We start from the raw sequence: 15,240 nt of genomic DNA on the forward strand, positions 1-15,240 counted from the left end.
GAGAGAGGTGGGCATCTCAATAGACCTTACCCTGCCTGTCTTGAGCCATTGTGCTTTCCTGTAGAACTGCTCACAAACTCAATAATATCAGATTTCAAACTCCGGAAGTGTGAAATAACAGGTCCCCATGGCGAAGTTTCCTGGTATATTTAACTTTTGGAAGGTAATACCCTACTAACTTCCTCTTCTGCTACACTGTTTTTCTGTGGGGTAAGTCTGCACAGAGAGCTGAAGTGGTGGGGGCGGGGGGGGACTTGTAGTTTAATGCCCGAAGTCTGCCCCAACTCCTGATCCAAGTACTTCACAATGGTAGCAGTGGAAACCAAGGAGCTAACAATCTGCAGGATCCACAGAGGCTAGGTAGGAACTTTACTGAGAAGTTCATCTGATCCCCAAAGACACTGCTGACCTCCAGGCTATTGTTGCCCTGAAGGAAAGTGTTCCCTATAACACCCTGTTTTCCCATTTGTCACAATTAGTTTTGCATTAAATATCTCAATTATTTGAATAAAGAGACTATTCAATACAGAGTGAAGCATATATGGCTAGGCAACCTTTGATCTCACAATAAGGGGACAATTGACACACTCTCTAGTATCTCTCAACAAAAGCATGGGAGACTACTAGTTGAGAGGATGCATGTCTTAACTGTACCTAAGGGGGTCCCTGGAGCTTTTAGTCTGCTCAAATCTGGAGCCAAGCCTCATGTGACAATGCTTTCATCCCACGAGTTTTCCTAAGCTGACAGGTAGCAATGCCTAACATTATGTATGTTACCTTTTCAGAAACAGTAACCCACCATGCAATGTATAGATCTATTGTTTTGTTTTCAGGCTTTTGGAACATATCACATATAAAAGAGAGACGAAGGTTGTTATAATCCCTTTTTATTTATTAAAATGATGTTCTCTTTCCATAGTTCCCCCTATTGCAGAAGGAAAAGCAGCAAGGTTGTAGTATAAAGAGATTTAATTACAAGGAAGTATTTCAAAGTGACTCACAGGCAAATGAGGATACCATTCTGCTGTGGATATCTCTCTGTACAAATAAAATGCTGTTTGGCCAGTGGCTAGGCAGGAAGTATAGGCGGGACAAGAGAGAAGAGAATTCTGGGAAGTAGAAGGCTGGGGAGAGAGACCGCCAGCCGCCGCCATGAGAAGCAACATGTAAAGACACTGGTAAGCCGCAAGCCATGTGGCAAAGTATAGACTAACAGAAATGGGTTAATTTAAGATAGAAGAAGTAGATAACAAGCAGCCTGCCACGGCCATACAGTTTGTAAGCAATATAAGTCTCTGTGTGCTTTCTTGGTTGGGTCTGAGCGACTGTGGGACTGGCGGGTAAGAGAGATTTGTCCTGACTGGGCCAGGCAGGAAAACTCTAACTACAAATGGCGCCCAACGTGGGGCAAGAGTTTCCACCTAAAACCTGAGAAAAAAGATTCTAAAACGGAGCTAAAAACAGCTTCCTAGTTGTCTCTCTCAAGTTAGCGGCAGCCTGCGGGTTTGAGCTACTATGGCGGGTTTCTGGCGTGTGTGTCTGACCTGCAGTGTGGCGGGAATGAGGAATCTACAAGCGACACTTTACTCTGCTGCGTGGTAGATTTAGCCTTTGCTAGTTAAAAAAAAAAAAAAAAAAAAAGAAAGAAAAAAAGAAAAAAAAAAAAAAAAAGGGTTTCTGGGCTATGCACTGCTTTGATAGAACTGCTTCTGATAGTTGATGGTACACATGGCTCCAGACCCAGAGCTGGCGGTAAACTGTACCACCGCCATGTTGGGAAGCTAAGGTGGGCGGAGCCAGCAGCCACAGCAGCGTTTCAGTCTTACAAAGATGGATATTACACAGAGAATCTGGTTTGTCTTGTCTTTGGGATTTTTAACAGCAGAAAAAGATTTGATTGTAAAAGCTGTTGAATTAAACAAAAATGTAAATTTTAAAGGTACCTTGACTTCAAAATTTGGATATAAGGATATGTTGCTTTGGAAAGGAGTCTCTGCTTTTGTTTCCACAGAAAGCCAGAGGCTATGGATTTGTTCCAGATTAAGATACATCAGGTTTGATCAGCCAAGACCACCTGAAAGGTCTCCAATGACACCATGGCCCAGATGATCCGACATCCAGAATGGTTTCAAGGCAACTGGCTCAGAGGTTCACCCTAATGGACTACTTCATAATCCTAAAATTTTCTTTGTGTCCCATAAGATACAGCGCCCCCCTCCAGCAGGAAGTAGTAAGAAAAACTACGCCCACATTCCCAAAATTATCAAGCTGGCTTTGGAGATGGAATTGGCTCACTCCTTCTCTAAACCCAGACATATTGCTAAAAGGAAAGGTTAAGAGATTCTTATGTCCCAAATCAGAAGAGCCCTCTGGTGTGGGACAGACAAAAAACAATATTTTTCTTTAAAACAGGTTGATTATAAATGTGATCTCTTTCCAAAGAAAAAGAGGGGATATGATACAGATATAAAAGATGAAAGGGTAGATTAAGGAACTTACTTCTAAAGAACAACAACTTGTTTAAAATGTTTTACATTGGTATAGATTTTAGTTTATTGATACAAACTTAAAGTTAATTTTGTTATACTGTGTGTATATTTCTAATCGTGTTTAAGGTATTATGTTTGTATAGCTCATTTTAAATTGAAATGGATAATTAAAAATAGATTAATAATTAGTCATCTATGATAATCATACTCATAGCCATGTTAATTAAGTCTTCTAGATATACATAGACATATTTCAGATAGATAGGTAATCTTCAAATACTTCAAAGACCTTCAGAATATGGCATTTAAAATATTTTTAAAATTTAGAATTTCTGGACAGTGAGACATGTCTGCTCCTGGCAACACCGATATACTTCAGAGAGGAGAATGGGCATTGAAGACACTTCATATGGAGTTTATCTTCACCTTGACAAAAATAGCCATTTGGGCAAGAAACTGTTCTTGCCTGGACTGCTTGATCAACTGGACATGCAGGACCCATAGAAAGGTGACCACTGAACTTTGCTTTCAAAATGGTCCTTCAGGTTCCTGCTTCACAGAGGAAACTGCCAGACATTCTACAGGACACTGAGAGAAGTGACCAAGAGACTCTAGCCCTGTGGGCTGAAGACAAATGCCCCAACTTTACAAAGGAACATTAGGTGACTGTCCAGGCTGCCAGCTGTCTCTGGCTACTCTTGCAAGACTCCCGAAAAATGCTTGCATCCTTCTCCTGGTTCTCAGGTAATATTATATCCTTCTGAGGTCTTTGATGTGATTGAAGACTAGATAGTTATAATTTCCTCAATTATGATAAAAGATAAGTTAGATATAAAACCTTAGACTCACAAATATAAGATAGATAGGATATCTTCTTTAATATTGTAACTATAATTCTTGCTTGATAATTGTTTTGTTATATATAATTGTACTATGTAAAAGTTAAAACCTTCCTTAAAAAAAAAAAAGAAAAGGGGAAGTGCTGTGGATATCTCTCTGTACAAATAAAATGCTGTTTGGCCAGTGGCTAGGCAGGAAGTATAGGCGGGACAAGAGAGAAGAGAATTCTGGGAAGTAGAAGGCTGGGGAGAGAGACCGCCAGCCGCCGCCATGAGAAGCAACATGTAAAGACACTGGTAAGCCGCAAGCCATGTGGCAAAGTATAGACTAACAGAAATGGGTTAATTTAAGATAGAAGAAGTAGATAACAAGCAGCCTGCCACGGCCATACAGTTTGTAAGCAATATAAGTCTCTGTGTGCTTTCTTGGTTGGGTCTGAGCGACTGTGGGACTGGCGGGTAAGAGAGATTTGTCCTGACTGGGCCAGGCAGGAAAACTCTAACAACACCATTCTCTTTCCCTAGCAGCAGGGCCTCCACACACAACTGCTCATAAGAATTACAGGTCACCATTCTGAGATCAACCTTCCCTTTGGGGTGATAGAATATTGTGGAGTTGGCAGGTTTTGTCATCTGCTACTAAAGCCCCCCAAAAGAAAAGATTCAGCACTTTTAAAGGTCCCCTGTCCCCAGACTATTTTTGATTTACAGGGCTGACAAGGTCAGCTCTTCAATGGCTGCAACCCAGAGCCTCGGACTAAGAAAGAACGATTCAATTTATCTCATAATTCCAGATCTGCTCCTGTCCTCCCTGCATTTGAAACCTCTGGTGACAGGAGGGGAGCAAACACTTCTGTGTGGTGCAGGTAATTTACTGTGTTGTGAATTAGATGACCTCTCCTCACGTAGAGACAATTGAGTTCCGTGTCACACCCTTGTTTTTATTACTTGATACTTTATCATCTTTGACTTTTCTCTGCTATTATCAGTGATGTCTCCAAAAGCCCACTGGTAGGTCAGGACTGACCTATTCTAAGCCAGGGATGGATTTACATTTTTCAATCCTTTTTATCTGGTTCTATCACTATTCATAAGCCTTAGGAGGAGCTCAGAGTTCAACATCAAGCTCAGAGTCAATCAATAGACTAAACTGGGAAAGCTCATGTGAGATAGAGCACAAGGGAAATGTTACAGTCTCATTGAGAGGGCTGGAGAGATGGCTCAGTGGTTAAGGACACTTCTTGTTCTTACAGAGGAGCTGGGTTCATTTCCCAGCACCCATATGGTGACTCCAAACCATCTATAACTCTAGTTCCAGGGACCCAATGCCCTCTTCTGACCTCTGCAGTCACCTGGCACACACATGGTGCACATGCAAAATATACATGCAAAATTCTCATACACTTAAAAAAATTAAATAAAACTTTTTAAATTTTCAGGAAATTTTATATAGAAACTTTAAAGAACTTGATTGTTGTTGTTTTGTTTTTCATGTTTTGACAGTTGGCATGGCATCAAACTTAAAAGGCAGAGGCAGGTGGATCTCTGTGAGTTTGAGGCCAGCCTGGTCTACCAAGTGAGTTCCAGGAAAGGCACAAAGCTACAGAGAAACCCTGTCTCAAAAACAAACAAACAAACAAACAAACAAAAAAACAAACAAACAAAAAAAAAACTTAAAAGGAAAGAAGTATCTAAATAAACATTAATATTGGATATTACCTCAAAAGTTCTTTGAGATTGTCTATGTGAGCTCTAGTTTCACTAAGGGATGTTGTGTCAAAAAATCAGTTAGAAATCAATTAAAGAAGTTACCTGATATTGGCCTCTGATTTCCACACACATGTACACATATGAACAAGTACATGTGACACACACAGACACACACACACACACACACACACACACACACACACACACATACACACACACATATGTACACACACACAAAAATCCCAGAAAGCAAATTTAAAGCAAGAAGTCAATGTGAACTTAGAGCCTTTAAGTTCACATAAGTAGCTAAAAGTACATGATGCAACCATATATGAGGAAACATCAGGTCCATTTTCCCCACAGTCAATATTCTGTGACTATTCTATGGTAATGAGCTTCATCAGTTTGCTCACAATAAGAAAAGCAGCCACCACAAGCTCATTGGCAGAAACCCATCCCCTACCTACCACTCTCATATCCACAATTATCTAGATAAGTTCAGAAAATTTCTGAAGAGATTTTATTCTTCCATTTTTGTGGTCTGAAAACTCCATTTTGGGTATCTTCAATTATTGATTCACATATCATGGGTTCCTATGCTGTTGGCCTTAGGTGTCGATAGAATCAGAAGCTTGACACTGGCATATGGGGCTGGCCTCTCTGTCTTTGCCTTTCTCAGTCTTTTTGCTTGACTTCCTTAAGAACTGCCTTCTTTCCATGGCAGGTGAAGTTCTAGTTTTATAGCTCCCAAATTTAGCACTTCAGCAGAAAAAGGTTGTCTCCTCAGATAGTCTCTGGTTTTGATGGCACATGTATTCTTAAACTAACCACTAAAGAGAAGAGAACAGGGTCTCCCCATCAGTCAGACCTGGCCCCTCCTCTTCTTACAGCTAGGGTTACTTCCTTGTTGCAAAAGTAATGGCCATTCCACTCCTAGAAATGGATGGTCTATAATGTGGTGGCATTATTTCCAGAGGCATTGTCCTGTTTAAAGTAATATTACATTTATTGAAAACTTAACTATGTGGTTGAAATCGGTTTTGCTAATTTTTCTGGAAGAGAAGTAAAGAAACATCCTATTCCAGATAGAGCACCCAATATAGTCCAAAGAAATAATACTCCAAAAGTCAACTTGGTGAAGCAATGAGTTCATTGGAATTTCTTCAAGGAGTGTTGGGGAGGGGTTACTTACAGGTGCAGGGACTCAAAGGCACAGTGTCATTGGAAAGTCCCCTCCAGGATGAGTGGCAGCTCAAGAAAGCTGCAGTCCAAGCGTTCTATGCATGACTTGCAGGGGGCTCTATGGATCCAAGAGTATCTTCTCCAAGAAGCTGGGCTGTTCAGTTTCTTCCCTAGGCATCTGTTTCTTGTTTCATTAATTGTGGGGAGGAGCCTTGTGAAACCTGTAAGTTTCAGAGCTTCCTTTCATACTTGTAAGGCTGCTTACTTTCTAGGTCTTATGAGCCTCCTGCTTCCTGCCAGGAGGGAATATTTCAATTAGGAAGGAATTGCCACATGAAAAAGGTTTACTGTCTGGGGGGTGGTTATTAAATATCTATGAATAGCACTCATATTTCATTACTATTCTGTGACAACTTAGTGTTACCCATATGGCTTGTTAAATGGCAGAACTACTCACCAGTTGTCTTAATGTAAGCACTCTTTTATAGATACTTGATGCAATGAGTCCAGGAGGTAGAGTGCCACTGATGAGACCAATTGGTTGATTCACCTATTAGGGTCATTTGATGAACCACACATTTTTCTAAATACTACAAAACTTACCAACAACCTACAAGACATAGTTTTCATTAGTCTGTTTGCTCAATTAAGAACCCTGATGTACAGAGACATAGCTTTACTCAAAATGGCACAGCTCAAGAATAGCAATGAGATTTGAGTTTAGGTTCAGACTTTGTCTTCTTAGTCATTGAACTATATTGTAAGAGAACCATTCTGAGAACATCAGATCGCCCCCTAATGTAGATTACACCAAGGAAGGACAAAGCGTCATAGCCAGATCGCATGATTTAGTGAAGGCTACTGAAGTTGTCCCACCTACAAATGATCTTCCTCACTGACATTCTCCTGTGTCAATTCTAATATTCCAAGTCTTATTTATTTATTATTTGCAAATAACATTGGAATAGGTAAAGCATGGAATGGAACTAATGCCAGTCACTGAAATAACAAATTGACTTAGACCAGTTCTCAACTAGAAGTAAAATTTGCCCTCTTCCCCAGGGACAGATCCCCTCAAGCCTTTTTGATTGTCTGAACATGGGGGGAGAGGGGCTGAAAGAGCTGTAGTATTCTGCTTGGTGTCCTTCCCAAAGACTAAGACTCATCTGTAGATGTAACCATCTTGTTAAATAAGAAACACAGAGCCAATGCAGAAATGAAAGCCCAAGAGGTCAGAGCACTAGCTAAGAGCTAAAAACCTTCCCCTTCACTGCGGCTCCTGTCCTTCCCTCAGTTTACTTGGTTGGGTCTGAGCGGGTGAGAGAGATTTGTCCTGACTGTGGGCCAGGCAGGAAAACTCCAGCTACACTCATCTAGTCCAAAATATCAGTTCTGAAAAGGTTGAACTGCCTTGTCTTTTAGAATAATACTTTGGTCAATTTATACACTTGACATGTGTCAGGGTCAGCCTAGGGTCCAAGTAATTTTCTGGGAAGTCCTCTGCCCCTTCCTGATCTATAGGTTTGCATAGAATGGTTTAATTTAGGCAATAGCTTTAGGATTTTGGAATTACACTGATACTGTTTTAATTGAAACTATCTATTTATAGATCTTTGTTTATTAAAAGTAACCCTCTGAGTCTTTACTGTGCCTCAGGCTCATCTACCTCATGTTAGATGAATTCACATCGAAAATATGAATGCCGCCCTATTTACTGAGTTATTGTATGCTGATATTTCTCAATTTCCAGCAAATTGTCTCATAACTAGGAATATGATTAAGTCCTTGAAAGCTATTTTTGTTATTATTGAGGTAATTAAGATGTGATCGCCATTCTGCTTTAGTCAGTACATCTGCTCTCTGGTAAATAAGGAATCAAATGCTGCTCAGTGAGGAACTGCGTGTGTCTTGGAGAATGAGTGAGCACAGAAGGCCTCCTGTCTGCATCTTTGTGTTTTCAATCAAGACTTTGATTTAGCTGAAGCAACAATACTTTTTAAAACCATAGCTTTGAAGAATTTTTACAGGAAGTATTATCTATGTATAAAACTAATAGGAACTTCATCATTATTTACTACATTTTTTGTACATAATAATGATCTTTTTTCTGACATGTTCATATGTGTACATGATGTATTTTAATCACATTCACTTCCTATTACCCTTCCCCCCAATCCTACTCCTGCTAATACCCCTCCTCTTCCAAACTCTCCCTCTTTTGACCTTCATGTCCTGTGTATATGGCTCAATGACTTTCATTAAGGTTGTTTACAGAAGTATGAGTAATGGCTTATTTAAAGGAGCATGGGTACCTTATTGGTGCCTGCACCACTAAAGAAAACATCCCTCTCTTTCACACATCAACCATTGACTGAGTATAAATCCACAGGGAAGGGTGGGACCCCCTTCCATGGCAGATGTTGACAGGCTCAACCTTATATAGAGCTTGTGTAGATACATTACCTAACTTCATAGCTCTATCTTCTATTGGTTCTACTAAACTTTGTTGGTTTTGGTTCCTACATCCTTCTTTGCCTGGATGATTTAGAAACAGAAGTCTCCAATGAGCAGCTCCTTTTTTCCACGTGCTGCAAATAGGTCCTGTGCCTTATTTTTAGGCTGCTGCTTCTTGTGTGATTCTGACTCAAACTCATTAGGACCACAACTATTGCTGAGGACAGGTTTTAGTTATACTGAAAACTTTTCTTTAATTGAGTCTCCATAGATTTTGTGGCTTGTAAAACATAAAACATACAAGTACCAAGGCAGCCCTTTCAGGCCAGCTGCCAGAAGCTACTACCACCATAATGGCTATGGTTCCAACATGACTTCTTCAGCCTCCATAGGGCATCTATCTCATCCCAGAAGTCACTGTACCTGAGTCCTGGCCTTCAGCAGAAAGCAATTCAGCCACAGACACCACCCACTGGTACAGACCAACCAACCACACAACACTCTTGCTGCCTCTTTGTGCCATCTCCATTGATTTGAGATGACTTAGTTTTTTTTATAGGCTGATTTGACTACAATATAAAATGAAAGTACTGAGGAGGGTTTGGTCTATCTCAGCCCATCATATGTTGAAGGGACTAAATAATAGTTCATGTTTAAAGATCAAAGAGGCCAGGTGTTTTAGAACTTACCTATAATCCCAGCACAGCGGTCAGAAATACAAGACCAGCCTGGGCTATATAGTGAGACCCTTTCTCCAAATAAAGTAAGACAGAACAACAACAAACAATTTGATTAATAATCAAAAAGACAAAAGACACTGCTGGCTAGTAAATACCAAGGAACATGTTAGAAACAGAACCTATTCTTTCCAAAAGCCAATAGGGTTTGCTTAATAAGTTCCGATTCATAGTCAAGGAGACCAAAGGTTACCAAAGCTGGGCAATCAGACCTGGCATGAATAATGCATAAACACTCATCTTTGTGATTCCATCATCCTTTGTTAAGTTTTTCATGCTCTAACTAACTTACTCATAGAATCTGGAACAGACCCTGAGAAGAGCTATAGCTTCATTATCCAAGAGATAGTAAATACCATGTCTGCAACACAGTAAATTTAAACCTTCAGTTATGTTTATTGAAAATAAAAAAGCCCAGTCAAAAGTTCTGTTAAGTGAAATTCTGCTCATTCTAGATTCTCAGCTAGAATATTTACTAGCCTCTAGTGGCCTGGCAACTTGAAATTCCCATAACATATGTCGATTCTTAGAATAAAATTTACTTATATACCAATTCATTCTACCACTTAACAGTTTATAGGGAGTTTAGTCCACTTTCTCTAGTATACCAGATGCAAGTTAAATCATAAGAGGAACACTGTCCCTGCTCTCAGAAGATACAGGACAAGGAACAAGTAAGCAGCAAAGGGAAGTAATGCCCAAGTTTGGCAGAACAGCAAGTTCAAAAGCCCTGAGGTAGGAATAGATCTGAAATACTCTAGGAACTTGTAAGTACAAGTGTGAATAAAAGTCACTGAAAGCAAAACATAAAACAAGCAAAAGACACATACGTGTGTGTGTGTGTGTGTGTGTGTGTGTGTGTGTTTGTATGTGTGTGTGACAGAGAGAGACAGAGACAGAGAGACAGAGAGAGAGAGAGCGCTCCTGAGAGCATAAGGGTGTTCATGTGGGGACCAGGGTTAAACCTTGATTGTTCCTCACATGCTGGTCAATTTAGTTTTGAAGACAAGGTTTCTTACTCACTTGGAGCTCATTGGACAAGCTAGACTGGCTGACCAGTCAATGTCAGGCCATCCACCTGCCTCTGCCTTCCAACTGCTAGGATTATAAGCCCATACCACCTGTCCCAGCTCTTTTCACATAGGTTCTGGGAATGGAACTCAGGTCCTCACCATTCCATGGCAAGCATTTCACCAACTGAGCTATCTCCCCAATACCCTTTTCTAATTTTCATTAGCAGTTTTAAAACTAATGGTCTTCAAGATTTCCCTTTGCATTGCATGGCCAGAGTTATTACAAAAAGAGAAATAGCTACAACCAATCTAATATTCATAATTATTATCCAAACCAAAGTTTGATTAGCAAGAAAAAATAGGGAAAGCATTAAACACATGAAACATGCCAATGTTTATGCATATGTAGACAAACTTCCTAAAAGCAAGGAAGGTTGTCAAATGATGTAACTATGATTTATAATGGGAAAGGCAACAGAATGACAGAAGTCATTTCTCAGGAGATAAACTTCACAGCATTTTGCTTATTTGTTTTGCTTTCAGAATTACCATTTCTGAAGATGGCAATCTCAGAATCGTCAATGTGACTAAATCGGATGCTGGAAGTTACACCTGTATAGCCACTAACCATTTTGGAACTGCCAGCAGTACTGGGAATGTGATTGTGAAAGGTAATGGCTAACTCAAAGAGCTCGTGTGTCTTCACTTCTAATAATAGAATCTATAGACATGGCAGTGTTCATATTAATATGTATAGATATCACTGTTGCTAGATTAATTCATCACAGCAAACATGATATGATTAACAATCCTTTGCAAACCACTGGTAATGAATATGATTGAAAGACTATCTTATTTCAGCATCATCCAATACAATTTGAGAATTACAGCCATTGTGTCTATTATAGTATTGTAACGAATGTTATCTGTAGTCCTTTAATTAAATTTCTTTCAAGTCTCTATAGGTTTGAAATTCATGTCTAGGAACCCTGTGCTAACAAATTAAAAACCCATGATTCAAGTACTATTTTTAGCAAACATTGCTTAAACAATGACACTGGCAGTTTTACAAAGAGCTGCCCTGGGTATTCAGAGATGCGGATGTGGCTTCTCCAAGTAATAAAGGGTTTTGATCACCTCTGTGCTTTGCTTAAGTCACCCAGCCATCCCTGTCAGTTTTAAGGAAATCAAATGTCCTTCATCTCTTAGTCTGGGTGCTTTATATTTCACTGAAAGTTCTTTATGCTCTAGGCATAGTGTATAATATAGAATTGTCCCAACACCATGCCATTGCTGGAAGTGTTGAGAATTATAAAGGATGAGATCTTAATTTACATTTCATTTGCATTTCTATCACCTTGTGTCTTGCACAGTCAGTTTTAGGATTTTTTTAGTTGCAGGAAACTTGGTAGTGCTTTGAATAAAAATAACACTCAGTGTGGTGACTTGTTGGAGGTCACCACAAATGGATGGACTTAAGCCCAGAAATCTGACTGCAAGTTCTCCCTGGTTCTACAGGAAAAAATTGAGGCCATTTTCCCTTGCAGATGTGCAATGCATGCTGATAAGACACTTCATGTTCCTTCTTACTGTCCTCTTTGCAGCTTCCTCTCTGAAATAAGACACCCTAAGGCAAGCAAAAATATTCAAAAAGAATATTTACCTCAATTATAACTTAAGGATGAAGCTAAAAAAAAAATCACCTCATTATATATGTCAGGGTCATTGGAAGTTGACAATTTTCTGTCATCTTGAAAAGTCTTTTTATCATGAATATACTTAATCTGTATGGATGAAGAATTAGAAGCAAAAGAGATTTAGTTAGAGGCAGGTCTGTATTTAGATGGACTACAACTATCTTGGTTTATTAATTATTCTCTAGGCCAGTAGAATAGGTGTACAATGGTGGGTTCACTCTGTCTCACAGGGCAAAGGACAAAGAGAGTAGCTAATATTTATAGCACAGAGTTCCAGCTCAAAGCCTTTGTTAATGTATGGTTATGTCAGATGCTGGAGGAAACACAGGAATTGACTAGAACCAAGATAGAGGGACCAAGCTTTCAGAGATGGTTGGTAGTCAAGGTCAAGCCTATTAGGATGACATCCCACTTGTGCAGATATAAGTGAATTCCAGAATACTGTGTTAAATTATTATTAAAGACCAAGATTAAAGTCAAAGAGATGTGCCTAAGTCTCATTTCTTCCACTTACTCTCTCTATGACCTGGGAGTAATATCTTCTATATGGAGATAATCGCCATGCTGGCCTCTTGGCATGGTTTCCATTGCTGTGGTGATCCACATTAAGTAATAAGGAGTGCCTGGAAATAGTGGTGGTTGTTTTTGTTATTGACATTGTTGTTATTCATATTATAATGAAATGGCTATGCATACATTCTAAATCACTGAACACTTAATGAAGTTTCTAGTCCAGTAGAATAATTAGAAAAGGAAAGTAAGATACACATAGAAATCATATTTCCCTGTTTCACTGTGGAAAGTAGGGTTTTTTTCTCTTCAGAATTCATATGCCACAGTGCCACAAGAAAGATGGAGAAACTATTCCCAACCAACTGTACAGTTCTCTGCTGCCATCTTATATGTCCCCACAACATAAAGCTTCCAGATATACCATAATGAAGCATATCATGTCCACCATGTTTATAGATATAAATATTGCTGAGATAATAGCTTTTACTTATCATCACAAATTAATTTATGTTTTTACCATCTAATAAGATGGGAACAGTAGTTCCTCAACTACAGTACAAGAGTTTCAGGGAGTTCACTATTAAATGTTTTTAATTTTAGTAATCATTTATGTGTTTTGGTGTGTATTAGGAAAACAGTACTTTTCTGTCAATAGCAATGAATTAAAAAAACACTGTTAAAATACATTTAATTAAGTCAGTATGCATAAGAGAAATAAGTATTCATTGTTACAAAGGATATGCCAAAGTAGTGAATGTGGTGTGTGTATTGGTGAAGATGGTACTACACCTCCAGAGCCATTTTTTAGTGAATTGTAATGGATTTTGAAGGACATAGGATAGGATTAGGATTTCCTGCCTATGGTGAATAAAGGTGTGTGTGTGTGTAGAGCGTACCGACTCTAAGTACTGGGCTAGTGCAGCTCTATCAAAAAATGGTAGTCTGGCAAGCATAAGAAGCTATGTTCCGTCCCCAGAACACAGATTTTTAAAAGCAAGGCCTGGTGACATACATTCATATTTCCCAGGCAGGGAAGACCCTAGGGTTCCCCAACCAGTCAGTTCGGCCCACCTGGCATGGCATTGTCACAAGAAAACAAGGTAGACAGCTCTCAGAGAACCACACTGGATGTCTGCCTCCAACCTTCACATGTATGTCATGTACAATGTACATGTTCACCTGCACATCCAAGAACATGCACATGCATACACACATGGAAAAAAAAACCCTCCAAATTTCTGCATGCTTATAATACCAGCACTTGGGAAGCCAAGGCAAGATGATCAATATCAATGTTTCAAGGCTAGCCTTGGTTATACAGAGGATTTAAGGCTAGCCTGGACTACAAGAGACACTATCTCAGGAAACACAAAAAGAAAAAAAAAATCCGAAAATTTTCAGAACAATAAAAAAAGAGGAAGGCCTAGGAGAGGAGGAACATGGGAAATATGAAGGAAGGGAGGCAGACATGCTCATGTGTGAACAATAAAATCAGGGTGTCCCAGCTAAGGACACCCCTGCCTAGTTGGACTTCATGTGCTTCAGTGGGCTCTCTGGACTGGGTCTACTTCTCTACAAAGTCCCTATGATTCTCGTGTTGTTGTGATATGTGGGTGGGGATATGAACTTCTTTTGCTCAGTAGGGTCCTAGAAGATAAAAATCCTGTTACTTTAAGGATGAGCGAAGGTGGTTAGGAAGATCTCATGTTTCTCAGCAGTTGAGTCTGACTTTCACCAGTGTTAAGGGGCAGTGCCCATATGTAGTGGGGAGTGCTATGCTGCCAAGTATCTCCCAAGGACGTTAACATAAACTGAGAAATTCAATTGAGAAATCTGCATCATAAAGCACACTAAAAGCAAAGGAAAGCCATTCTGAACTCAGCAGGAACTGTGCCAAGTACTCAATCCCTCATCAAACACTCAAGCCTACACCTTCAGTACAACTGTAGTCACTTAGCCTGGAATGTGACATATTGCTGTATTTTAATTCACTTTCTGGGTCAACAAAGAGACTGACTTATCAGAGAAGTTGCTCTCTAACCTTAAAATGTGCTTGTATTCATTTTGATCTCTTCATATGTCTGGGATTAGAACTCTGGGAAGGTCAGACCTCAGAACACATTTTTCCCCTAACATTTTTACAATAATTGTGTCATTAGCCACTCTCTTAAAATTTAATTCTCTTACTCACTAGATCTGGCCCAGTTATTTGGAGAAAGGCAGAAAATAGGTATTTTCAGACATGAGGTCAGTAAGTAGGGGAGGAGAAGGGGACACATCCTCTACATGAGACAGGAGGTTTTAAAAAAAATCCCTGGCAAGACTCCATCTAAGGGATAACTATTTTGATTATGCATGAGCAGGCTACCAGACTCTGGGATTCTGACAGGTACTCAGGAGATTCCTGAGTTTCCTCCTACCATCTGAATTTCTAAGTTTTGCTGATACTATTTTTGATGCTAGTTGTAGTATTTTGGAATCTGTTTGATGTTTAACCCTAAGCAAAAACATTTTTCAAATCAGACTCCCCAGTCCTAACAGAAAGTATCCTACTTATCTTTAAACAAAGATATGCATTTATGTCAATGCTATTAAGAGCTATGAGA

The 15,240-nt window shown here is 39.5% G+C and overlaps 1 protein-coding gene across 3 annotated transcripts in view; it reads left to right on the top strand.

The window, feature by feature from the left end:
* The window catches only part of Cntn4 (contactin 4), a 1,000,458-nt gene that overhangs the window by 903,920 nt on the left and 81,298 nt on the right, over positions 1–15,240 (top strand). For all 3 annotated transcript variants that reach the window (XM_036181073.1, XM_036181074.1, XM_036181075.1), the window contains one exon: positions 10,968–11,095. In XM_036181073.1, coding sequence (XP_036036966.1) covers positions 10,968–11,095 — 128 coding nt within the window. The remainder of the gene's footprint in view (positions 1–10,967; positions 11,096–15,240) is intronic.

Source organism: Onychomys torridus, chromosome 3 (assembly GCF_903995425.1).
Source record: "Onychomys torridus chromosome 3, mOncTor1.1, whole genome shotgun sequence".
NCBI classification, from domain to species: domain Eukaryota; kingdom Metazoa; phylum Chordata; class Mammalia; order Rodentia; family Cricetidae; genus Onychomys; species Onychomys torridus.